This window comes from Cotesia glomerata, unplaced genomic scaffold, assembly GCF_020080835.1.
Source record: "Cotesia glomerata isolate CgM1 unplaced genomic scaffold, MPM_Cglom_v2.3 scaffold_26, whole genome shotgun sequence".
Lineage (NCBI taxonomy): Eukaryota > Metazoa > Arthropoda > Insecta > Hymenoptera > Braconidae > Cotesia > Cotesia glomerata.
Window position 1 is genome coordinate 613 of NW_025403107.1, and position 23,614 is coordinate 24,226.

At 35.2% G+C, this 23,614-nt stretch overlaps 5 protein-coding genes across 13 annotated transcripts; 2 read left to right on the top strand and 3 right to left on the bottom strand.

The window, feature by feature from the left end:
- The first annotated feature begins 295 nt into the window (after window positions 1-295).
- On the top strand, window positions 296-1,554 carry LOC123274212 (cytidine deaminase-like). The gene is made up of 2 exons (XM_044741759.1): window positions 296-594; window positions 802-1,554. Exons 1-2 carry the CDS (start codon window positions 558-560, stop codon window positions 1,203-1,205), a joined length of 441 nt encoding a protein of 146 aa, XP_044597694.1. The 5' UTR covers window positions 296-557; the 3' UTR covers window positions 1,206-1,554.
- Window positions 1,555-1,741: 187 nt separating this feature from the next.
- LOC123274205 (serine/threonine-protein kinase mTOR) lies at window positions 1,742-9,758 on the bottom strand. Of its 2 annotated transcripts, XR_006511466.1 has the most exons (4): window positions 9,639-9,758; window positions 2,238-9,568; window positions 1,902-1,976; window positions 1,742-1,842 (listed from the first exon to the last, which is right to left on the bottom strand). XR_006511466.1 is itself a non-coding variant. In XM_044741740.1 (3 exons), exons 2-3 carry the CDS (start codon window positions 9,557-9,559, stop codon window positions 1,961-1,963), a joined length of 7,338 nt encoding a protein of 2,445 aa, XP_044597675.1. In that variant the 5' UTR covers window positions 9,560-9,568; window positions 9,639-9,758; the 3' UTR covers window positions 1,899-1,960. The 2 variants fall into 2 exon arrangements, 1 of the variants encoding a protein (XP_044597675.1); XM_044741740.1 differs by lacking the exon at window positions 1,742-1,842 and having other exon boundaries at window positions 1,899-1,976.
- Window positions 9,639-16,671, bottom strand: LOC123274206 (pre-mRNA-processing factor 6). Of its 3 annotated transcripts, XM_044741741.1 has the most exons (6): window positions 16,512-16,671; window positions 16,344-16,403; window positions 16,128-16,254; window positions 13,460-15,693; window positions 12,354-13,259; window positions 9,639-10,035 (listed from the first exon to the last, which is right to left on the bottom strand). In XM_044741741.1, exons 1-5 carry the CDS (start codon window positions 16,604-16,606, stop codon window positions 12,980-12,982), a joined length of 2,796 nt encoding a protein of 931 aa, XP_044597676.1. In that variant the 5' UTR covers window positions 16,607-16,671; the 3' UTR covers window positions 9,639-10,035; window positions 12,354-12,979. The 3 variants fall into 3 exon arrangements, with proteins under 3 accessions (XP_044597676.1, XP_044597677.1, XP_044597678.1); XM_044741742.1 differs by lacking the exons at window positions 16,344-16,403; window positions 16,512-16,671 and adding an exon at window positions 15,985-16,052 and having other exon boundaries at window positions 16,128-16,232; XM_044741743.1 differs by lacking the exons at window positions 16,344-16,403; window positions 16,512-16,671 and adding an exon at window positions 15,981-16,052 and having other exon boundaries at window positions 16,128-16,232.
- Window positions 16,672-16,798: 127 nt separating this feature from the next.
- Window positions 16,799-19,685, top strand: LOC123274210 (26S proteasome non-ATPase regulatory subunit 11). Of its 2 annotated transcripts, none has more exons than XM_044741755.1 (5): window positions 16,799-16,925; window positions 17,062-17,398; window positions 17,518-17,912; window positions 18,311-18,635; window positions 19,394-19,685. In XM_044741755.1, exons 2-5 carry the CDS (start codon window positions 17,078-17,080, stop codon window positions 19,622-19,624), a joined length of 1,272 nt encoding a protein of 423 aa, XP_044597690.1. In that variant the 5' UTR covers window positions 16,799-16,925; window positions 17,062-17,077; the 3' UTR covers window positions 19,625-19,685. The 2 variants fall into 2 exon arrangements, with proteins under 2 accessions (XP_044597690.1, XP_044597691.1); XM_044741756.1 differs by having other exon boundaries at window positions 16,828-17,005.
- Window positions 19,686-19,876: 191 nt separating this feature from the next.
- Window positions 19,877-23,457, bottom strand: LOC123274208. 5 transcript variants are annotated; one of them, XM_044741753.1, is made up of 7 exons: window positions 22,793-22,876; window positions 22,637-22,708; window positions 21,544-22,572; window positions 21,270-21,473; window positions 20,547-20,814; window positions 20,151-20,485; window positions 19,878-20,075 (listed from the first exon to the last, which is right to left on the bottom strand). In XM_044741753.1, exons 3-7 carry the CDS (start codon window positions 21,831-21,833, stop codon window positions 19,949-19,951), a joined length of 1,224 nt encoding a protein of 407 aa, XP_044597688.1. In that variant the 5' UTR covers window positions 21,834-22,572; window positions 22,637-22,708; window positions 22,793-22,876; the 3' UTR covers window positions 19,878-19,948. The 5 variants fall into 5 exon arrangements, with proteins under 5 accessions (XP_044597686.1, XP_044597685.1, XP_044597688.1 ...); XM_044741752.1 differs by having other exon boundaries at window positions 22,774-22,866; XM_044741751.1 differs by lacking the exons at window positions 22,637-22,708; window positions 22,793-22,876 and adding an exon at window positions 23,203-23,457 and having other exon boundaries at window positions 19,877-20,075; window positions 20,547-20,811; window positions 21,544-21,772.
- Between the last annotated feature and the right edge of the window lie 157 nt (window positions 23,458-23,614).

Sequence of the window (23,614 nt, forward strand, 5' to 3'; positions counted from 1 at the left end):
TAAATTGTTATTTACAAACAAAAATTAAAATTCGTATAATTTAAAATAATAAATATTCATAAGAATCAAAATACTTGATAAATGAGTTAAAATATTCTTAAAAAAATTCTTTTCAAATTCTTAAAAACTTTTTGACATTACTGTATCCAAGTCAAAATTTCTGTCAAGTTATAAAATCATAATCCAAATTTTGGTACCATTAAAAACTCATTAAAAAAATAATGATACAGTCGATGTGGCATTAAAAAGTCTTTGCTTGAAGAATTTATCCTCTCCACACCTGCGCAGTTTTCCCACTACGTTCATAAACACTTTTGTAGCCATATAACATATCTAACACATCATCTCTCGACGTTTCCACTTCATTGCAGTGCTGCATTCACTCTCACCGCGTGTAAAACGATATCTTCACTATCAATTTCATCAGCTAAGCCTGGCTTTCCTCTCCAACATACTGCTAGGTAATTCCATGTGTCACTGCAAGAAAATAATAAATATTCAAGTAAAATAATAATATCTTTCATTAAAAGAACAAAATCAATACTTACTCTCATAATATGACGGCTGGAAAATTCATTGAAATTGAAAGTTTGGGTAAGTAAATTTTAATTATAATAAAAAATAAATTATGATAAATGATTTTCATAAGTGTACTTAAATACACTTAAATAAGTATGATTAATATAATTTGACGCACCATTTGTTAACTAATATTAACCAGTAATTTAGTTTTTTATTACTGAGTCACTAATTGTCACTTACTCCATAACAATTTAATGATATTTAATGTTATCATTACAGGTAAAGAAGCCCAAGAATTAATTCGAGAGAGTATTGAAGCCCGAAAAATGGCTTATACACCTTACAGTAATTTCAAAGTTGGCGCAGCCTTAAGGTGCAACGACGGAACAATAATCCGCGGATGTAATATAGAAAATTCATCATTTGCAGCTACCATTTGTGCTGAGCGAACGGCCATCTCCAAAGCGATCTCCGATGGGAAGCTTAAATTTCAAGCAATCGCTGTTGCCGCTGACATGGTTAATAATTTAATTACTTCGCCCTGTGGAGTTTGCCGGCAAACACTTGCTGAATTTGGAGATATGTCAATTTATTTGACAGACCCGACAATGACCAAAATTGTACAGACGTCAGTAAATGATTTATTACCTCTGGCTTTTCGTTTAAACGAATCTATCAATTAATATTAATCTTATTTCTTATATTTTATTAACAGTTAAACAAAATATCATATAAAATGATAACTAAAATTATAAAAATAAATATTTAAGCATTTTGTTTTATTGAAAGCTTATTCGCTTTAGAAAAACGAATTTTACTTTTTATTTTAAATAATTGTAATATAATAACTATTTTATTTGTTGTCGATATACTAATTTACAATGTTAAATGTTCTTATGTTATTACAAATATATTTATATACAGAAGGCTTACGCTTTTAAAAAAATTTATATTTACATCGTTGAGGTAATTTTATAAACTTGTTGAAGCAATGATCTCTGCGGTGCATTAATAAATGTATCCCATAATCCACCCAGTTTGATTTTTATTACACTAACTTTGGTACTTTTTTAGCTGTTATAATTACAATTATCGTAAAATTTACTATTTAAAAGTTAATACTTTAAACAGTCAGATAGTAAAAATTTTTCTCTATAAATTAATAATTATAATAGCCAAAAGAATTCCAAAATCAATATTCATAAAATCAAATATTGGGCTCTTTATTTTATTCAAGTGCTTTTTTAGACGGCGTTCTTCAATTTTAAATCAAATTAAGAACCAATTATAAAAAAGACAACGTAGTTACTATTTTTGAATACATGATTTTTTTTTCACTTACGTCTCTTATAAGAAGACCGTCTAAAAATAATCTTAATTTCATTTTGACCCAAGCATCAAATATCCTTGATAATAATTAAACATCGTTATTATCAGCTTACCAGAATGGACACCTGAAACGTTAATGAATATTTAATAACAATAATCATCTTATTACTAAACGAATTATTGAATAATTAAAGACATAAGTAGTTCAAGATATTAATCGCATAGTTAAAAATTTTTTTAACATAAATTAATTCATATTCTTACTTACAAAATTCAGTATAGAAAAAAAAATAAACTTAATTAAACTATATAAAAAAAAAAAAAAATAAACTAGATTAATTTGTCTTTAATTATCAAAATAAAATATTAATAAAAACGAAACTTACCATCCAATATAACACTGGCATAAATTTTCATTATTAGTCGCCTGCTGAATAAGCAGCTGGACTTGCCGCTTGACATTGAGAGTTTCTTCGTGGGAGAAATCGCGCCCAGTCAACTTGTCTCTCACCCTGTTGGTGATAGCCAGGGCTTTCTTATTCAGCGCCTCAGGTTGATTAACATCAGCATTAGTACTTTCAGCACTTAAAGCTCCTTTTTTCGGCAAAGTAGAGATCAACGAGTCGATAATATCTCCATGCTCTTGACTGCTGCTGGTATTCATACTTTGTGCGTCTGATCGCTTGCTCTTAGTTGTATTATTATCAATCAGCCTCCAATTAAGCAGCGGGTCGTACACAAATGCTTCAAGAACAGCCATCAAACTGTCTTTATTGCGATGTAAGACAGACATTACCGATTCACATGTTTTTCTATAAGTCCCTTCAATTCCAGTGACTTCCATCGCGTTAATCAGCATCCTCGTTAGCCTGAATGGAATTTTCTCTGGGAATTTTTCCCTAGTCATCGCAACTTCAAAGCAATCCCCAAAATCAATGTGGAGAATTTTTCCGCTCAAACGATCCAGCATCAAGTTCGACGGATGCCGGTCTCCCAGGCCTAAAATGTAGCCGACCATTGACATCACCGCAAGACTACGCGTGTAATTAGTACGCCGGTCAAACCAAGTTTCACTTGATGGCGACTTCAACCACAGCAACCTTGCTAGGTCATCGCCATGGGTGTGTTCCAGCGCGTGTTCAAAAACTTCGACCTTCTGCATCAGCATCAAATGATCATAATCAGGGGCCATTCTCAACATAATCCTATGCTCGATATTAAGAAGAATTTTCTTCTTGTCTCGGTAATCGCGGATCAGGGTATGCAACGTGTCGCAGTGTGGAACCCAGCCAATGAGACCGCTGTTAGTCGACAGCGGTATGACAGCGTATCTCTGGATTGTTAAATTTCGCCTGAAAGTATCTGGATCGTGAAGCAAGAGAGTGTTGACGAGTCCGAAGAGCTGCATAACCCGTTCATCTTGTCTCAGATCTTCGTGCCCTTTTAAAAGAAACATGTAATCTTTACCGTTGCATCCCTTGATGCAAAGCTTGCGAGGACGCTGTTTGCTAGTGATAACTTGCATCGAGCTATGGATGCTGGCTATCCTGACAATCGATTGCCCTGGAACGTAGCTTCCTGGAACGGCTAGCTCGAGATCTCTGCAGAGAAGTAGCTTGGGACTGACATACTGCAACTCTAAACTGGTAAGCTGGGGTAATTGCCGTGAAATTCTTCTAAACACGTGGTAATACAAATCCCAAGCTTGATTCAAGTCTCTGACATTGTTGGATACTTTGTAACGGTGACACCATTCTTGAGCTTCCATTAAATCACGCCCGTAAGCCTGGATGAAGGATGTTTCTTTCAGAGTCTGTGCTCCTCTTTCAAGCATCGTGTGGAGCGGCTCTAGAGTCTCAAACATACCAACAACATTTTTCTCTCCAAAATAAAGTCTACTGGCTTCCTCGAGACCTTCGTGCCAGAGCTCATGCCAGATAATCGCAACCCTGATGAGCTCGTCACTTATCATAATCGCCTGGGATACCAAAGTCGGACTGTGCTCGCACATGTTCTTCAGAATTTTATTCGCCGCAGTTTTTCGCGCAAGACTTGCACTTTTGGAAGCTACTGTTAGAGGATAAACTAGTGCTTGAGGATGAGACTTACCGATATCAATAAGAAGGTGATGAATACACCGGCTGACTAGTGCTCGGGGCGTGTCGATTCTTGCAATAAGCTGAGGAATAACTTGCAGCCAAGTATTTATCTCAATCATTCTTATTCCCTCGATAATGGCGTCGTAAACTTCAGGCCACTGTCCGTAGTCAAACCAAAGGGTCAACAATCTCAGCGTATCTTGGAGAGAATTACCGTGAGATAAATTAATAGATTTAAAGAAACCTTCAACAGCTGGCACAGTGAAGTGTGAAATGTATTGAGAGCTTGGTATCGACTGATTACGTACTCCATTGACTTCTGGAACAGTTTCTTCTTGTTGATGCTTGTAAAAAAGTACCGACTCGAAGTTGGTGTAGGCAAACGCGTGCCAAGCTTTGTACCAAGAAGAGTCATATTCAGTCGCAGCTGCGTAGTAAGACAATACAGCGGGTATCGAGTGTTCGTTGATGCCCTGCAGGGCTTCGAGCCATTCTCCTAACTTCAGGTAGCATCGGGCAAGAAGTCGCCTGTGAGCTTCGTGCTGATGCAGCTGTTCTTCGTCAAGTTTGCTGGGAGAACTGCTCAAAGATTTTATGGAATTCATGACAAAGTGAAGCAGCTGGTTGTAAGCATCTTCGCGGTCATTTGCGACCCACAGGTGCTTGCAATAAGCGAAAGTTACTTGAGGATGCATTGTAGGAAGCGGATCTTTTGGAGCCTTAGAAGGATCAGAGCCTAGTAACATCACTAGAGTCTTGTGATCAAGTTTTAGGTTCCCACTTTTCCTACAGAGACTAGCGTATTTTAACCACGTGTACATATCGTCTTGAGGTGACACTACCAGGGTGTGGACTTGAATGATCTTCTGCCAGTCTTCAACTATTCTTTGCCCACCTTGAAGCCTCTCCCACCACATGGACTTAATAGTGGCTCTTCTTTCGGGCACTAGTTTGAATTGAATAACTTCTTCAAGCTCTGCTAGCTTTTGCACCTCAACCATCGCGTTGTAAGCTCGTTGATAACTTTCACCAGCCATCGCAGTTAGTTCAGTGTCTAGAAGATCACGAGCGTTGTCGATCAGCTGGTGAGCTACGTTATACTGTTCGTTGTGAATCGCCAAAACAGCTCGATAAAACGCGCCATCTTGGGTGTCTTTAGGCACCAGGGCTACATATTTTTCCATGGACTCCCACTGACCTAGGCCCCAGGCAGCTGCTGCAGCCATTCGCGCCATTCGTTGTTTTGCATCATCGATTTGATTTGACCACTCGCGTGTCGCGACTTCGTGGAGTTGTCCCCACTCACCCAGAGCTTCCAAACATCGCATTTTTCCTAAAGTCAACTCAACGTCGGATGGATCAGTTTCCAATCGCTCGCTGTAAAGATCCAGAGCTTTGTCCCAGTTGTGAAGCTTCTCGTACCAGCGTACCTGGACTTTCAAATCCTGCTGGTTATTTTGATTCATTACATACTCCAAGAGACCTTCAGCGGCTTCTTTTTGCTGCAATTTATTATTAATAGATATCAGTGACTCAAATACAGCACCGTTTCTGCTTTTATGAAACTCATCTTCTTTGTAATGAAGAGCTTTAGCATATGCTCGACAGTTCATCGCACGTTCTCCTAAAATTTTGTAGTCAATAGGCAGAGGGCCTTTGTCGCAGTGATCCATAAACTCAGCGAGGTTTAAAATCGTCTGAGTTATCTCTGGAATGTCTGGTACCATCAACGCCTGCTGGAGTGTCTGGATCAGTTCCGCACGATAAGTTTCGTTTAATTCCGTCCAACAGGAGACAAAAGCAGCGTTGAATAAGTCTCGTGGTAGTTGCGAGTAAGTTTGAGCCAATGCCCAGCATGATCTCAAAGCAGGAGATGGTGATTCTTTCAAAAGACCTATTGATAAACTCTTCAGCCACTCCAACCAATCGTCTTTAGATACTCGGCGAGACGCAGTCCAAGCTTTTTGTAAATTAGACGCAGAAACATGTAAATATTTAATTGTCGTGATGTCAGAAGACGCAAGTGAGAGATCTCGGTTTCTGTTTCGCGGATGACGATGTCTCATTAATAAATAGTCATCTCCGTCGGGTACTGAAGTTTCAGTAAGTATTTTATCTACTAAAACATCATACTGGGAATTACTTATCTTATGTTTAGTCATGTATGACTGTACTAGAGGAATAAAGTACTGATATTTCTTCCCGAGTTGCATCACTAAAGAACAAAGCATATCCATTGTGGTGTTTCTCAATTCCGGACACAGATCAATAGTTCGCACAGCCGCACGAACAATCCTTGAAACGTATTCTGAAAAGTCTAGAGTGTCTGCCAGCTGATCAACAGTCTCCAGAGCGACTCTGTTTACGACTATCGGACAATCCGAAGCGTGAAACAAATTTACTATGGGCGGTAGAACCATATGAATATAGTTGTCCAAATTGTTACCGAATGTTTGAAGCGCTTCGAGTAATTTCACAGTAACAGTACGGTCTTTGCTGCTGTCAGAATAGAGAACTTTCAATATCTGTGGCATCAGATGAGGCAGGTAGACTTTGAACTCAGCACCTAGAGCTATGGCAATATTTTGTACTAAATTAATTAAAGTACTTTGCAGCGGGCTGTTGATCGTCCAGAATTCTTCAATCAAATTGAATGTATCGTCGAGGTAATTTCTTATGTGCTGCTTAACGATAGCGATAAGAACTGAAAGCTGCTGGAACAAATACTCACGGAAATTAACATCTGCCGTTCGAACGACGTTCAAGAAGCTCGGTACTACTTGAGAAATGTAAGGAACACATTTTATACCAAGACTTTTAAAAATAAAAGTCACTGCTTGAACGACCATCGTGTGATGTTGAGCTAAGGTTGGATCACGGATTATTCTCATGAGTGTTGCGATAGCTATCGCTGGATAAAATTCTTCTAAACTTGACGAAGACATATTTACTAACATTTCACTGGTAGTTAAATCTTGGTTGTTCTCCAGGTCGCTTTTCGAGTCCATTATCGATGTCAATGTGTCCAATTGACTGTCAATTTGTCCGAGACTCATTTTATGTTTGTAAGGATCCAAAGCTCCGAGTAATCCTAGTACACGGATTGTTTCTCTGCGAATGATCGGCTGTTGCTCCGTCTTTAAGAAATTAATTAAAACTTCCAAAAGTGTCGGGTACTGCATATAAGGCTTGACAACGTGTCCAGTACTGCCGACAAGCTGTCCTAGGACCCAGAGAGCAACTCCACGTTTTTCTGGTGAACTCGCGTCGACTAGCATCTCAAGAAGGATTGAAAGCAACTCTGGCATCCACTGCTGCATTTCCGCACCATTGACTTCTGCTAAATCACCGACTGCTCGGAGAATAGCCAACACTACACCGGGATTTGCTTCTGGTTCTTTTAATTTAGGCACAAGGACCTTCAGAATAGGTTCCATGTAGGGACGTATTAATCTTGGCGCACCAACGACTAGATGGTCAAGCATTCTGGTAGCTTGCTCTTTGTTCCGACCCATTCCTGAGTGCTCCAACTCGGTCAAAAACTGAATCAGACATTTTCGAAGCGAGGGCATGATGTGTGCAGGGTTTATTATACTCAAACGTCCGGTGGTTCTAATGACAATCTCCCGGATTTCAAATACTTCGTCGTTCATCGCTATAAATAGAGAAGATAAGTTCTCAGATTGAGCCAAGTAGATATCGAATGAAGAATCTAAGGATGTAAAAACAGAAATCCTGACATCTGATTCCATATCGGTGATACCTACGATTACAAGTTTTTCAATAATAGTGTGGACTGTCTTAGTCACCGTGGGCCCAGGTTGGTTTAAAGCAAGCCTGAGAAGTCTCGAGCAAGTTCTCACAGCTTCTAATCTTACTTCCGACTGGTCTGAGGTAAGAAAATGATCCGCACATCTGCGAACAAATTGTAACAGAGGATTACCATCGAAGTTAAAAGTTCCAAGAGTACGGAGAGCTAGAACAGTTGATGGAACGTCGGTTGGTTCATTGGGAGTCGTGATTATAGGACTGGTTGCTGTCCAAGGCGCTCCTGGATGCCGAAGCGGCTTGTGCATCAGCACCTGTGACAGCATTCGCAATAATCCTTGTGAAATGTCTGGTTTTAAAGATGGAACATTTTGAGCTAGTTCGCGTAGTGATGTAGTCAGGATTGGACTCAGTCCAGTAGCCAACATCGAGTCCAAAAGGTCCCTTATATCAGCACTGATTGCTGATTTCACAGCAAAACCTAACAGTGTGATGCAGATAAATACAGCTGGCTCCAAGGGGGCGCTTCTTTTTTTACTAGGTGTTTCTTTAGACGGTAGACTCATTTTAATAACTTCCATTATTTTTGATAAATATGGTTTAATTGAGTCTCCAATAGCTACTGCAATTAGTCCGATTGTCATGAACGCTGCGTATCGATCTTTCTCTCTGCCTCTCAGTGTCATTAATAAATAATTCATAGTTTCCCGACGGTATTCTTTGTTGAATTTTTCGGTATTAAAAGCCACAAGTCGTGGTAAGCAAGTCATCAGTGAATGTTGAATATGGGGATTTTTTGAATGTCGTTGGTTCATCACGTCATTATAAAAATCATCGAGTCGCTCTTGCATAAGCTGTCGACAAGCTGCTGATTCATGCAGTAGATGAAGTGACTGCTGTGTATGATGAAAATTATCCCCGGATGGACAGCCCGACCACTTGGAAACAATGATTGTTTTTAATCGTGGCATCAGAGCTAGAATATCGTTATCGGCTTGCTGAGTCGAGCAATTTAATCGCTCCATCAGGGATTCGTAATCTCTTTCCCACTGAATATTACTGCAACGAAACAGTTCATTAAGAACCAATAGCGAACCATGAATACGATCGTCCCGATTATATCCTCGCTCTTTACTATAAACCTCCTCGAAGCCGGCGACTACTTCATCGTAACACTGCTTGTACCACTGGGATTTGAGCATTTGTTTTGTTGTCTCGCGTTGAGCAGTCACTACCAAAGCAGCGCGTAACGCTTCGACTGCTCCCTCACGAATTACGGCTTTTGGGTCTCTCACCGCATTGAATATCAAGTCAAAGAATTGCGTTACCTGTTGAAAAAAATACGTGGGCATCGATACAGCTAGTTCTCGAAGTACCAGAACAGCGGCGTGTCTTTTACCCTCGTTCCGATCACCACCCAGCCACTCGAACGCTCGTTTCACTTCAAATTCGACATACTCGGCGGTATAGGTACCGGAAACTAGTGCTAATTTTCCCACAGTCTTCGCTGTAAGTTCCATGACACCTACATCAGTTGAAGGGAGTAAACTTCTTAAGTAATTAGCAAATCTTATGGTCCGGGTATTGATGTTTCCTACGTCAGCGCCAATTAAGCAAACAATTGCCAGTATTCCTCCCTTTTTTTCATTCATATCTGATCCGTTGACCATCTCGATAATATGATGATTAAATTCATCCATAAATGCTGTAATTTCTTCCTGTGATGATTCTCGTAACTCTGTTTTGACATAATGACACAAATCCCGAGCCGCTTTATTACGCACATCTTCGTGACGCGACTTTAAGCGCTGGACAAATTGTTGGACTAAACTCGACGTCATTTTTGTATTCTAAATAATTAATGATAATTTATTAATTTATTGTCAAGTTAATAAAGTATTATTTAATATTTATACTTACTTAATTTATTGGTTACTCAAGCAGTAAATAGCATTATTAAGGCTATTTTGAGGTTAAGCACTATTGTCTACTGCATAACAGTGCTAATACTTCAACGAGCAGTCATATTTATTTTTTATTAAGAATTATATTAATTACTTAATTTAAAACGCACTGGGTTAATAAATTAATAACAAATATTAATCAAACATATTTGATTGTATCGTTTTTAACACACATAATTACTATATCACACATATATACTACTGGCGCAGCATCAAATCAAAATCAAACTCACTCTCCCAGTTCCCCCTATTCGCTATCTCGCTCGGTCATCGCTTCGGCTGGGTCTCGTTTCGTATAAACGAATGTTTTCCGAATGGTCATTTCACAGAAATAACAGAATCCGCATCGCCATCTATAGAAAATTTTTTAATCCTTCTTGACATGATCTGACAAAACAAATCTCGACAGGACATTATCCGAAAGTCGTATAGACAATTTTCATAAACAGAATTTGCTAGAATAGTATTTATTCGAAAAGACAGAATCCACATCGTCAGCAACCGAAAATTTTTATATCCTCTTCGTAATAATCCGAAATTACAACTCCCCTGATAGCCAAGTTGGCCGCAACTTTCTGTCAATCTACTGCCGCAACTTGTCACCAACTTGGCGGCAACTCTTGGAAAGTAACTCGGTTGGTGTCAACTTGTTCACCAAGTTGTCGGCAAAAGTTGCTCTGAAACTTTTTCACACCAAGTTGACGATAAGTTTCTCAAAAAATTTGGCGACATATTGCGGCAGTAGATTGGTCTCTTTTTTCTCAGAAACTTGTAGCCAACTTGGCGCCAACAGTTACAAATTCGGAAGTTGACCGCAAGTTGTCGCTAAGTTGGTGGTAACTATCTGACACCAACTTGGTTGGTCTGAAACTGTGGCTATCAGGGATCCCGATTGGACACTATCCGAAAATTTGCTCCAATGATAAGGAAAAAACTTTATTATCGATCCACAAGTTTATGCACGCGATAATGTAAATTTCAAACGATATTGAATAAAATTTTTAAATTGTATAACTTAAATCAAAATGATCCACGACTAATTGTATGTTAATTTAATTATAATGAAGACATATTCGAATTAATTTACTTGAAAATATATAAGATAAAAGTCCCAATTATTGAGACTATTAGAAACAAAGTTATGATATCATTTTTTTTAGGCAATCAAATATCAATATCGTTGAATTTTGTTTGTGATAATGTCTCAAGTAATGTTTTATTAATCAATTTCTTTTTTTAAAATTATAATCACTGATATTTACTAATTAATTTTAAATAATTAAATAGATTATCCGGATACACCAATTATTGGCAGGTTAAAAAACTGATTGATCTAATTATTGACATACTTTCACCCCAATTATTGACACCTCTATACTAAGAATTCCTAGAATCATCTGCTTATTCTTATTTATCCAAACTTATTATTAAGTAATCAATTTTATTAAAGTTTATTAATAATAATTTCCATAAATTATTAATTACTTTTAAAAATATAAAAATTTATTTAAAAGTAATTTATTTAATCAGAAGAGTTCAAACTCTTACAGTTTATTTTTTAGATTAAAGTCAAAAAAAGGCGTGATGCGCTGTTGAATGGCTGTCAATATGAGAATCAAATCAAAAATTATCAACTAGTTATTGAGACCCATTATTAAAAATGCTTTTCTAATCAAAGTTGTTAAGAAAATAAACGTCCGTAAGCTGGTTTGATGAACTGGTGGTAACTTTATTTTTTTTTTTTAATAATTAATGTTTAATATTTTGAACTGACAGTTATTTTTTTAAATTTTTTAATTAATTAGAATTTAATAAAAATTTATATGACAGTTATTCTTATTACAGATGATTAAATATATTATTTAAAAATAATTTAGGGTGTCAATATTTAGACCCCTGTCAATAATTGGGACTTTAACCTTAGCCCATCATTTTGAAAAGATTACCAGATCAATTGTTAGTAGTGTAAAGATTGTTCCATCGAATGGATACATAAATATATGAGAATTTTTTTTTAATATTGTAATTTTTTAACTTATATTTTTTAATATATGCGAAGAATATAAAAACCGTTTATGGAGTGATTAATGCCCAACAGGAAATTCGCATATCACCGATATTTTTATTTTATTATTTTACTATAGTTCGAGTCCGTTAATTACATTATAATTTAACGTCATTATAAAATCAATAACTGATGTATTTATTTATATATATATATATATATATATATATATATATATATATATATATATATATATATATATATATATATAAAATTTAAGAACGTTGATAAATATTTAAGCTTTTTTGCCACAAAAATTGGAGTTATTTTCGATTGCTAAAAATGTAAATAATATAACTGTGAAATTTCTATTTTTGAAATGTCAGTTTAAAAATTGACATAAGTTCATACACTTTTTTTTCTGGTCTATTTAATCGATCATATGCAGAATTCGAAAGAAATTTTATTAATTTTGTTTTTTTTTTTTGAGTCACTGATGACAATTCAGTAACATACAACCGCGTATTATATCGTAATATATTTTTAAGAAATTAAAGAATTATTATTATTTAAAAAAATAAATTAATTATATTATATTATGATTTCTATTTGTAAATCATAATAAATATAATGATAAAAATATGAGTTAATATTACAAATATTTACAAATGAAATAAGTTTCGTTTTTTTACTACTATTACAATGTGATCCACAGGGACAGTTCTCATTTAGCACAGGAATGATTACTGTGCTGCACGAGAATGAGAAACGTTTGTCAGGTGACTCATTCGTACGCTTGCGCAGTACTCATACTTATTTTATAGTAAGAGTTCTTCTGCTCACGGGAATCTCTATTGTCCTAAAAGCTAACAGCGACTGTGAACATGAGAATCACTCGTGTTTTCAGTGTAATGTGCAACATAGGAATGGTTACTGTGTTGAAAGATACTCAGTCATATGTAAAGACGACTCATTCTTATTATCACATGATCTAGTAATGTGCTAAGAACTTTTTTTTATATATTTTCGCTCATTCTTGTGTAGCACTTTAACCAGTCGTGTTTCATTTTTTCCGTGTACGAAACGAGACCCAGCCATCGCTTTCACAACTTTTGCGTTTCATGAAAATAACTATTTACATTAAAACTACCCAAACACACCCTTCTTGAATTATGAATTACTTTTAAACTTACAGCTAAACTTAAAATTTCACATTGATTTTAACAGAATGTACAGTTTATTATTATTAATATTTATTATTTATCATCATTATAAAATAAATTTTAAGTTAATTAGATAGGCGTTGGTAAATCTTTAGCGACAATTACTAAAATTTGCTCAATACTCAGACACCAATTTTTTATATCTTTCGAGACTTTACACCAATTTTCTCCGTGACTTGGTTCTGCAGCAATAGCTCGTTTCTTCACATCTTCTAGCTGCTCGGGTGTTCCATTTGCCATTTCAAATTTGTAAAAATATGCCCATGCATCTCCTAACTTCGGTTCAATTTTTACTGTCCTATTGAACCACTCGCGACATTTAGTCAGTTTATGTTCACACCAGAAGAGTCTGTAACAATAAATAAATAAATTAATGAAATTTAAATTCAAGAAAAACTACATTTTAAATTAAGAATTAAATTTTAAACTATCTTGATTATAAACTCTATCTTATAGATGCTTAAAAAAGTTGATATAAAACTGTTAAAATATTTATTTAAAAATTATCAATATGTCTGGTAATAGAATGAAATAAAATATAAAACTTACTTTGAAACTGCAAGAAGAACATGAGGATCATGTTCACATTTCTTCAAAGCATCCACACTCTTGGTCTTCCTTTGAGGTCTTGGTTCCATAAAGATTGCTTCTGCCCATAATAATCCAGAATTAGGACATTCTTGTAAAGCTTTAGCCATTAAAGTGTAAGCCATATCTCTGATACCACCTGACTTCATTTCATTTCTAACAGCCTCTAACCATAACTCAGGATTCTTTGGATTCTTCAAACGTGCCTTCTCCAAAACAGATCTCGCCTTGGTGATATGATTCTTGCGACGCTCCAAGTCAGCCAATAGTCTCCAAAGTGGAACTGACTGAGGACATTTTTTGATAGCAAGATTGTAAGTTTCCAGAGCTTTGTCCAACTGACCAAGCTGCTCTTCAATTTGTCCTTTCATCAACCATAATTTGGGGAAATCATCAAATTCTTTTAGACCTTCGTTTAAAAGCTGAAGCGCTTTATCCAAATTATTAAGACACCATTCTAACTTGGCGCTCTTCATAACAACCTTACGAGTAGAACATTGAGCACGAGCTTTTCCAAGAATATGTCGCGCTCTCTCGTATTCAGCGTTTTCTGATTCAAGCTTAACAGCAGCCAACCAAATTTGCTCGGAATTAGGATTGGCCTGGAAAGCTAAAGACAGAATCTCTCTGGCGGATGCCACATCGTTGGCCATCCATTTTGACTTAGCACCCATCAGCCACAGCATTTCATTTTGCGGACAATGTTTAACCGCTCGTTGCAATAAATCTTCCAGTGTCTCTCTTGTACCGTAATTTCTTTCAAAGTGAGCAGCTCTCAGCCAAATAGATTTCTTAGACTTGAAGTGACTAATTGCGTGAGAATAAACAGCTCTTGCACACGCCAATGCACCCTGTTGAGCACACATCTCAGCATCCTCCATCCAAGTATGCTTTCTATCTTCCTCTTCGACGTTGCAATCAATTACATACTGAATAATAACCTGACAGCAGTGTATTGCTCCAGATTTTTCGGCTTCTATAGCTTCTTTGAACCAGTGATCGCGATTTATTTCCACGCCATTAGCTCTCAGTGACTCGATAGCACGTTGAATAATTTTGTCAACCATTTGAATGTGGCCATTGGCTTCTTCTAGTTTAGCGGCTGTCGTCCAAATCTGTCTATCAGTTGGAATATTTTCTCTAGCTTTGTTTAGTACTTTACGGGCATTTTCGTAAGTCTCAAGACGTGCCAGAGCCAGCCAAAGATCTACGCTAGTCGGACAACATTCGACAGCTCGACTCAGTAAAATACGTGCATCTTCAGGTTCTTCAAGTTCCACCGCAGCCTTCCAAAGTCTCACAGAATTAGGTATATTTTCTAAAGCTTTTCTGTAAACTTTTCTCTTGGCCTTGGTTTCTGTTTCAAGATCCGCAGCTTTAATCCAAATTCTTACAGACGTGGGAATATGTCTAACCGACTGCGCTATTACAGCTTTGGCTGTGTCTGGTGGTTGAAGACGAGCTGCTTCCAGCCACAAGTCTTCGGATGTTGGATTTATTTCACAGCCTTTCATTATTAAATTACGAGCTGCTTGAACTTTACCTGTAACTTCTTCGAGACGAGCTGACGCGATCCAAGCGGGTGGATGATTAGGATTTGTTTCACGAATAGATTTAAGAAGAAGTCTAGCTTTCTTGATATCATTTATATCTCCACCATAACTAGGAATCATGCTCTGTAAATCTGTTAAATATCCCTTTGGATCTACCACTGTTTGTCCTTCCACGGAATCTGACACTTGATTCAATTTAACATTCATCAATGTATTTCTCGCTTGACCAATTTTTCGAAGATCTAGATCTCCGGTAGGTGTCAACATCCCTGGCGTCGCCACACCCGGCATCATCGAAGCCAGACCACTTGATGGATCAATACTAGTCGCAGACTCTCCACCTAAATTTCGCGCCAATACCGAATCTGGCAAAGGTGTGAACTTTTCAGCTCTTGGATTCCTCTGTTTCCTATTTCTTGCATCTCCAACTTCTGGTACATTTTTCCATTCATCCTCAGAGACATTTATCAATTCTCGTTTTAAATCTGAAAACTGCTGCTGGATTTTAGGACGTTCTTGACGGTAACGTTCCAACTCTTCTCTCAGTCGTTTTTCACGATATTCTTTACGTTTCTCGTCCATTCGCTTGTCGATAGCTTCATATATAGCATCAGCTTCTTCGTCATCTTTGTCATATGGATCCTGTAATATAATAATAATGTAATTATTATCAATGAGAAATTATTAAAAATTTTTTTAAGCTAAAAAAATTGGGAAATAATTATTTTCTTTAAAAGAAATATATGTTTTCTCCCAATACATGATATAAAAATATCTATTATTTTATTTCTTTAAAAAAATTTTAACCAGAAATTCAAGACAATTATTCAATAATTCTATCATAGCGTATTGAGTCATCTCATTTATTTTTATTTGTCTAATATGCAATTATTTTTGATAAATAATTCAAGATATTAATTTAAATGTACCTACAGTTGAATCAATAAATAATACATTCCCTTTTAAAGATCTTCATAGGTAGATTCTTATCTGCTTTGAAACTATGATTATAAAATGATATTAAAAGATACTTTGATCAGTAGTTTGCCAGACATAAATAAAGAGTGATTACTTACTTTACTGAAAAGTGATCCACCATATCCAGAAAACTCGTCATAATTTGAATCATTGAGATCCTCTTCATCCTCTTCCTCTTCTTCTTTCTTTTTAGCTCGTTTTGTTGGAGGAGCGTGTCGATCATCTCTAAAAATTCAATAATATTATAAGTATAAGAATCAATTAAAAATATCTAGATTCAATAATTAATAATTATAATAATAATTAAAACTCACGAAACATCATTGGCATCACGAGCAGGTCCAATATCCGATCGTGTAGTAAATCCAGTAGCTCTGAAAACAAAAACGTAAAAGGTTAAAATTAAACGTTTGTCATTTTTTAAATAAATTATAAATTCTGAGTAAACAAAATAGTTTTTAATAAACAATAAAAATCATTACCCTCTCCCAACACCAGCGACATATCCTAATGGTGCTGGTACACCGAGAAAATGTTTTTTATTTCGCGTTGACAACGAAGCAGACGGTACAGCCATTTTTAAACACTGAAAGCTAAACACTCGCCCAGAATAAAAATAAAAAAAAATATTTTGCTCCAAAATTAAAATATGACGAGTTTCGATTTTCGAAATAAGAGGGCGCTTAAGGCTCAAGTGAACGTTATTTGACCTTTTAGTTTACCATCAGAGGGTCACTAGCTTCAAAAGAGACAGAGAGACAGTCAATTGACTTCAGTAGCAGCATGACACGAGATTTACCAGATCTTTCTCGCACTCGCACCAACGGCTATAAAAAGTAAGCAGTTAACAGTGAGCACTTAAAGTCTGATAGTTTATTAACAAAAACAATAACTGAGTGAGTGAATTTATTTACACGCATTTATGTGTTTATCATTTGACTACTAATTTATTATAAAAACACAACTGACGATAGCAGTAAGATAAAAAAAAAATAAAATATAAATTTGAGATTTATAAATAACATCCGTTAGGTCTGAAAAAGTTGAAATGGCCGGTGCAATGTTGTTTGAGCGTGCTCAAGCCGCCTGTTTGACAAATCGCAGCGAAGGAATATCCTTGCTCAACGAGATTGTATCCAATCCTAATGTTGGAGTGGCCGAAGATGACGAAGAGAGCATCCGCATCAAAGAGCAGGGCATCCTGCAGCTTGGTGAGCTTTACAAAAAAGAGGGTAATGCTAGGGATCTCGCTGAGCTCATAAGAGCAACAAGACCTTTTCTCAGTTTTATCAGCAAGGCCAAAGCTGCTAAACTGGTGAGATCCTTGGTTGACTTTTTCTTAGACTTGGAGGCTGGTATAGGAATCGAGGTGAGTCATGTTTATTGGTAGCTTTATTTTTGTATTGAATGACGAAGCAGTTTAGTGTAAAACCTAACCTGACGGTGTGTTATGTTGTCATCGCTGATGCCTTTGTTTTATTTTTTTAGGTACAACTTTGCAAAGAATGTATAGAGTGGGCAAAAACAGAGAAGAGAACGTTCCTCCGACAGTCTCTGGAGGCGAGGTTGATAGCTCTTTATTTCGACACGGGGATGTACACCGAGGCATTACAACTGAGTTCAGCTTTGTTAAAGGAGCTGAAGAAACTCGATGACAAGCAATTGCTGGTTGAAGTACAGTTGCTTGAGAGTAAAACCTACCATGCTCTGAGTAATTTAGCTAAAGCTAGAGCAGCTCTGACCAGTGCAAGAACTACTGCGAATGCTATTTATTGTCCACCTAAAATGCAAGCTGCTCTAGATTTACAATCTGGAATTTTACATGCTGCCGATGAACGAGATTTCAAGACTGCCTATTCTTATTTCTATGAGGCATTTGAAGGGTAATTTTATTTAATTTTAATAATGATAAACATAAGATTAAAATATACTTGCAATCTTAAAATTTATTATCCGATAGTCAATAGTTACTTATAATTGTATTTATATTGATTTTTAATTGTCACCACATTATATTAAAGATATATGTTTATTTTTATAGATAAAATTATTATTATTAAAGATTATTGAATGAGACTTAATGAAAATTAAGTTAGCCAACAAAAAAATTTTTATAACTTTTTTTTCATTGAAAAAATTGTTACTAAAAAATGAAAAAAAAATTTTATTTGTAAAAAACTTTAAAATCTATGAATGCAATTTTTCAATAATATTTTTTAGTTCTAATTTAATAAATGAAAAAACATCAAAATAGAATTAATAATACCTTTGATTTTTGTAGGTATGACAGCGTTGACAGTCCCAAAGCCCTTACAACTTTAAAGTACATGTTGCTGTCAAAAATAATGCTACGTACACCTGACGATGTCCAAGCTATAATGTCAGGAAAGTTAGCTGTTAAATATGCTGGCCGCGATTTAGATGCTATGAAAGCTGTAGCTGAAGCCAGTCACAAGCGTTCACTTGCCGATTTTCAAAAAGCTGTAAAAGAATATCGCCAAGAGTTGGAGGATGATCCCATTGTTCGTGCTCATCTTGGTTCTCTTTATGATACTATGCTTGAACAAAATCTTTGCCGATTAGTTGAGCCCTATTCGCGTGTTCAGGTAAATAATATTTGTTATATTATTATTATTATTATTATTATTATTATTATTATTATTATTATTATTAATAATAATTGAAGAGTTCAGTAATTCAAAGCCAACTTTCCCGATCCAAATTGACGATAGACTAAATTTTAATTTTTACTTATTATCTATTTTCACGACATTATTGTCGGTATGAGCACTCATACCATCCTCGGGTGAATATATCTAACAATTAAAAATCTTTATTTAATTAAGATTAAGCAAAGATGTAATATTTTTTACTCAGTGAAACTTTTTTTTTTTTTTCGGCCACCGAAAAAATAATTCGGATATTGTCTCGGATAGCTTAAAGGTAGAGCAGTTGGCGCGACACACAAAAGATCCAGGTTCGATTCCTGGTCTGAGCATTTTCGAATTATTTTTTCGGTGGCCGGAAAAAAAAGTTTCACTGAGTAAAAAATATTACATCTTTGCTTAATCTTAATTAAATAAAGATTTTTAATTGTTAAATATATTCACCCGAGGATGGTATGAGTGCTCATACCGACAATAATGTCGTGAAAATAGATAATAAGTAAAAATTAAAATTTAGTCTACCGTCAATTTGGATCGGGAAAGTTGGCTTTGAATTACTGAACTCTTCAATTAATGAAATCACCGATCTTTGAAATAAAATGGAAATTATTATTATTATTATTATTATAAACATAAGCATTGCCATACTTTATATTTATAAAATAAATAAATGACTAATGCAAATCATTTATACGTAGGTTGCTCACATAGCGTCATGTATAACATTGCCAATTGCTCAAGTAGAAAAGAAACTGTCTCAAATGATTCTGGATAAGAAATTGCTTGGAGTATTGGATCAAGGTGAAGGAGTGTTAATTGTATTTGAAGACGCACCACGTGATAAAACTTACGAAATAGCTCTTGATACGATACATAGCATGGGAAAAGTTGTGGATACACTTTATCAGAAAGCAAAGAAACTTACATAGCCTTTTTAATATGAAAATTTGTATTCATTAAAATTCATTATATAATTACTACGATTAACAATTTAATAGTTAAACTTATTGAATAATGATAATCCATGAAAAATTTTTATTGTCCGTCACTAACTTCCAATTTTTGGCCGAGAACAAAGTATTTAATTGGCAGATTAATAAATTAACAATGAAATTGAAATGATAAATAAAACAAAAATAAATAATGAGTTTTAAACTCGTATTTATTTCATTATTTTATTTTATTAAATATGTATTTATAAAAATTTCTAACTACTACTTTATAATAAATTCAATGTTATTTAATAAGGTATTTTATGTAAAGAAATTACAAGCAAATATCTCACATTTTCCGTTTGTGGGAGTTGCGTTGCGTGCTATTTTGGTCAGCATCTTCATACTTTGGTTAACGTAATCGACACTGAGAATCTGACTGTCAATTCTGGAATAATAATTAAAATAATTAATACCAAAAATTACATTAAAGTTTAAATACTTCACTTTAAAGTATACTGACAATTCTTTTAGCCGATGTTGAACATCCTTGCGTAGATTCGGATTCTTCGAAATCGCCTTTAGATATTCATTCTGAACTTCGCAGGTAAGTCGAGCAACACACTGCGGTGACTCCCAGAATCTGTTAGCTGCTTCGTCGTCTTCATACACTCCGGGTATATGGTCACGAATAAATTGCTCTGGGAATTGTAAAAGATTGAACGATTGGTCAGGTTCAATGGAGCGCCGTTTTCGTCCCGCAGCGAGAACTCCAACAGGAATGAGAGCTGGATTGGCAGCCAGTGCTGCTGCCGCGCCAATTAACGCAACTCCTGCCAACGCTTTCAAAGCTACAGCCTAAAATTTTATCAGTATTATCAAATTGTTCCGATGAACTATTATTCGAGTAATTAATTACCTTTTGAGTTTGAATATTGGGTTTCATTGCACTCCCTTCAGCAGGAAATTCATCTTGTCCTTCTAAAACTCCATGGATTCCATAACCTGGATGTCTGTTGCTACCTGTAAAGAAAATTCCACCTGGGCGATGACTTAAGTCGAATCCTTGACTTGCGAAAGAACCACTGTCGCCGTATCCTCCGTAACCGTAACCGTAATTATAACTGGGTTTATTTCCGGGTCTTCCGTACTCGGAATCATGATATGATGGACGGTATCCAAACCTTCTAATAAAAAATAATTTTTTTTTTTTTGAAAAATTAAAAATAATTTTGTAATGATACTGAAATTATCTGACCACTGTCAATTTTTTTAATTCTTATAACAAATCAATAACAATAAAAAAAAATGCTTTTAGAAATTTATACTAATTATTTTTTTTTATTTTTAAGATAAAAGACCCAGTTATTGACACTTGCAATTTTATTTTAATTAAAAAAACAAATCGACTCTAATAAATAAATAAATATAATTTTTTAATTACAAATTTTAAGATAATTGGTTTTTTGAAAACATTTTATTTTTTTAATTAAAATAAAATGGCAAGTGTCAATAACTGGATCTTTTACCTTACATGTAAAATTTTTTTCATAATAATTTAATTGCTATAAAATTATAAAAAATTTCTAATGTCTGTCAACTTCAGTGTCATAATTTTGTAATAAATAATAAAGTAACTGACCTGTCGGGTTGATTACCAGAGTTTCCATAAACTCCACTGTTGGTAGAACTACTCGGTCTGACAGACTGCCAGTTATTGTATCTATCATCCGGTCGATTTCCATATCGATCTGGATAGCGATTAATATCTGACGCTCTAGTTGTAGGTTGTAACGTCGACTCAGGTCGCCCAAGAGTCTCGATTCTGCTCCCACAACAATTGAGGCTTAAAAAAAAATTATAATAAAGTTTCCATAAAAATAAATAATGAAAAAATGATTAATATTTGTATTTACAGAGGGGACTTTTCTCTCTCACTAAATCTTCCATGATTCCTCTTATCCTTTCTATCATCATCTATAAATTTATCATCTTTTGAAGCTTTATCACGTTTGTTTACTTTGCTATCACTGGATCCTTCCGCTAGAGGTAAAACAAACTTTTCCGGAGATTCATCGTTTGAAGTCTCATCAACTGGCGATGGTTTAATCGGCTCCAGTGTATTTTTTTCCGATAACACTGCAACTGAACCAGACTCGTAAATTACGAGTGTTAAAAAAATGAAAAAGCTCATTAAGCGAATCATTTTTATTAAAAACTTTTATTTTTTATAAATCAAGACTCAAGTCATTTGGAAAAATAAAAACTCAAAATTAAAACACAACTGTTGATAAGAAACTAAAAAAAAAATGATAAACAATTTCTTATAATGTTGTTGGTTGAAAAAATTGAGAGTGAATGACTCTCTAATTTCCCGAGTTTCACTATTTATATGGTAGTCACACGCGAGCAATCACATAGAGACCCACTTTGCCCTTCAGGGTTGCATGCTCGTTAGTTATTTAATTCGTTAGAGCTTTTTGTTTCGTATATCTCTTAACAATTATCTCATTTGAATCATTATTTAATTAATCGAATTTATATCGTCATTTAACTAAATTTGAATTTAATTTTATAAAAACGAGTAATTAAACGTTATGAAAACAATGATAGTAATTTTTTATTTTATAAATATAAAAAGTTAAGAGTCCCGCGAAAAAGTATACGTCGCTCACAAAGTGTGACAGAAATTTGCTCAAGTGAAAAGGAGAGTGTCACGCATATAGCAAATCTCTTCGTTACGGCGTATTCTCTCTTTGTAATTGTAATTGCACCTTGGTGCTTTTGTCAACGGGCCTCTCCAACCAACTATACCAAGCCCCTTAAAAACTTTTCCCGTAGTGTGTAACAGGGAATAGAGTGTATCCGTGGAATGAAATTTTGGCCCCCTAGAACCAGCTTCTGATTCGTTTGTCATCACTTTAAGTGACTCTCCAAGGACATTCCTAAATTAACAAAATATTACAATAGACCAGCCCAAAAGATAAAGATTAAAACGGAGAAACTTACGTCCTTGTAACGTTTAATTAACAAGAGTTCCAACAATAAGTTTGTACACCAAAAATTAATTTGAAACTTCCGCTGAAAAGCAATCGAAAGTTATGAAATATAACCGATTAGTCTCGCCTGGAGATTAGTATACATACATATCCACATACGACATACATTCAGCATTCAGCAATAGCATAGCTTCCTCTTGATAATAACTGTGAAATAAAGCAAAGCAAAAAAGCTGTGACAATAATATTTTTATTGAAATTGATAGCAATCATTAATTATGCATTCCCAACAGGAAGCTGATATTGCGTTTTCCAAGTTAACCAAGTAACCGTTAATTTTTCATTGAACACGCGTGTGCATCTGTCACCGCGTGGAACCTGTCAAGTGTTGACTAGTACCCATGGGAATATTCTTATATATCCTAACATATCAAATATAGATGATGCGACCCCAGCATCCATGGAACATACTCCGCTCTATACATAACCTATAATACATATATAAATACATTAGATTATACGATATACATACAGTTATATAATACATACCAATACATACAGGACGAGATCAAATACCTTGGCAAAACATAATAGTAGAGACAACAGATGATATTACAGCAGAAGAGCAAGTGAGTATCAAAGTAGTAATCAATACGTATTCACGCGCGGCTGGTTCTCTTGCATCCTGTCGCCATGACAACCGACGCCCGCGCATGCGAGGTTATTTCTTCAGAAGAAATTTTATCTCCCCTTTTTGTGGCAACGTCCTCTCGTCCTTACACACTTGACTCTATTCCTCGTGGACCACGAGTCCTTCCGGCTCCCTCATTGATCCCCAAACAAATACGTCAACAAGCTTTCATCCTCCGTAGATTATTATTATGTATGGACAGATAATTATTATTTTTTAGTACAACAACAGTTCTGTTGATGTGAAGCTGACAAATATTATTGTTACAGGTAACACCTAGTGAATAACACCCGGAGC

What these genes read in the sequence shown, in the direction of transcription:
- LOC123274205 (XM_044741740.1), bottom strand. Translation starts at nt 9,559, where the DNA reads ATGACGTCGAGTTTAGTCCAACAATTTGTCCAGCGCTTAAAGTCGCGT.
- LOC123274212 (XM_044741759.1), top strand. Translation starts at nt 558, where the DNA reads ATGACGGCTGGAAAATTCATTGAAATTGAAAGTTTGG. An exon ending in CATTGAAATTGAAAGTTTGG is followed by an intron (nt 595 to 801) that starts GTAAGTAAATTT and finishes TTATCATTACAG; the next exon opens with GTAAAGAAGCCCAAGAATTA.
- LOC123274208 (XM_044741750.1), bottom strand. Translation starts at nt 23,341, where the DNA reads ATGCGCGGGCGTCGGTTGTCATGGCGACAGGATGCAAGAGAACCAGCC. An exon ending in TACTATTATGTTTTGCCAAG is followed by an intron (nt 21,773 to 23,202) that starts GTATTTGATCTC and finishes AGTCTGGTTCAG; the next exon opens with TTGCAGTGTTATCGGAAAAA. An exon ending in TCTGGTAATCAACCCGACAG is followed by an intron (nt 20,815 to 21,269) that starts GTCAGTTACTTT and finishes ATTTTTTATTAG; the next exon opens with AAGGTTTGGATACCGTCCAT.
- LOC123274210 (XM_044741755.1), top strand. Translation starts at nt 17,078, where the DNA reads ATGGCCGGTGCAATGTTGTTTGAGCGTGCTCAAGCCGCCTGTTTGACA. An exon ending in AGGCTGGTATAGGAATCGAG is followed by an intron (nt 17,399 to 17,517) that starts GTGAGTCATGTT and finishes TTATTTTTTTAG; the next exon opens with GTACAACTTTGCAAAGAATG. An exon ending in TTCTATGAGGCATTTGAAGG is followed by an intron (nt 17,913 to 18,310) that starts GTAATTTTATTT and finishes TGATTTTTGTAG; the next exon opens with GTATGACAGCGTTGACAGTC.
- LOC123274206 (XM_044741741.1), bottom strand. Translation starts at nt 16,606, where the DNA reads ATGGCTGTACCGTCTGCTTCGTTGTCAACGCGAAATAAAAAACATTTT. An exon ending in GTCGCTGGTGTTGGGAGAGG is followed by an intron (nt 16,404 to 16,511) that starts GTAATGATTTTT and finishes TTTTGTTTTCAG; the next exon opens with AGCTACTGGATTTACTACAC. An exon ending in GTTCTTCTTGCAGTTTCAAA is followed by an intron (nt 13,260 to 13,459) that starts GTAAGTTTTATA and finishes TTATTGTTACAG; the next exon opens with ACTCTTCTGGTGTGAACATA.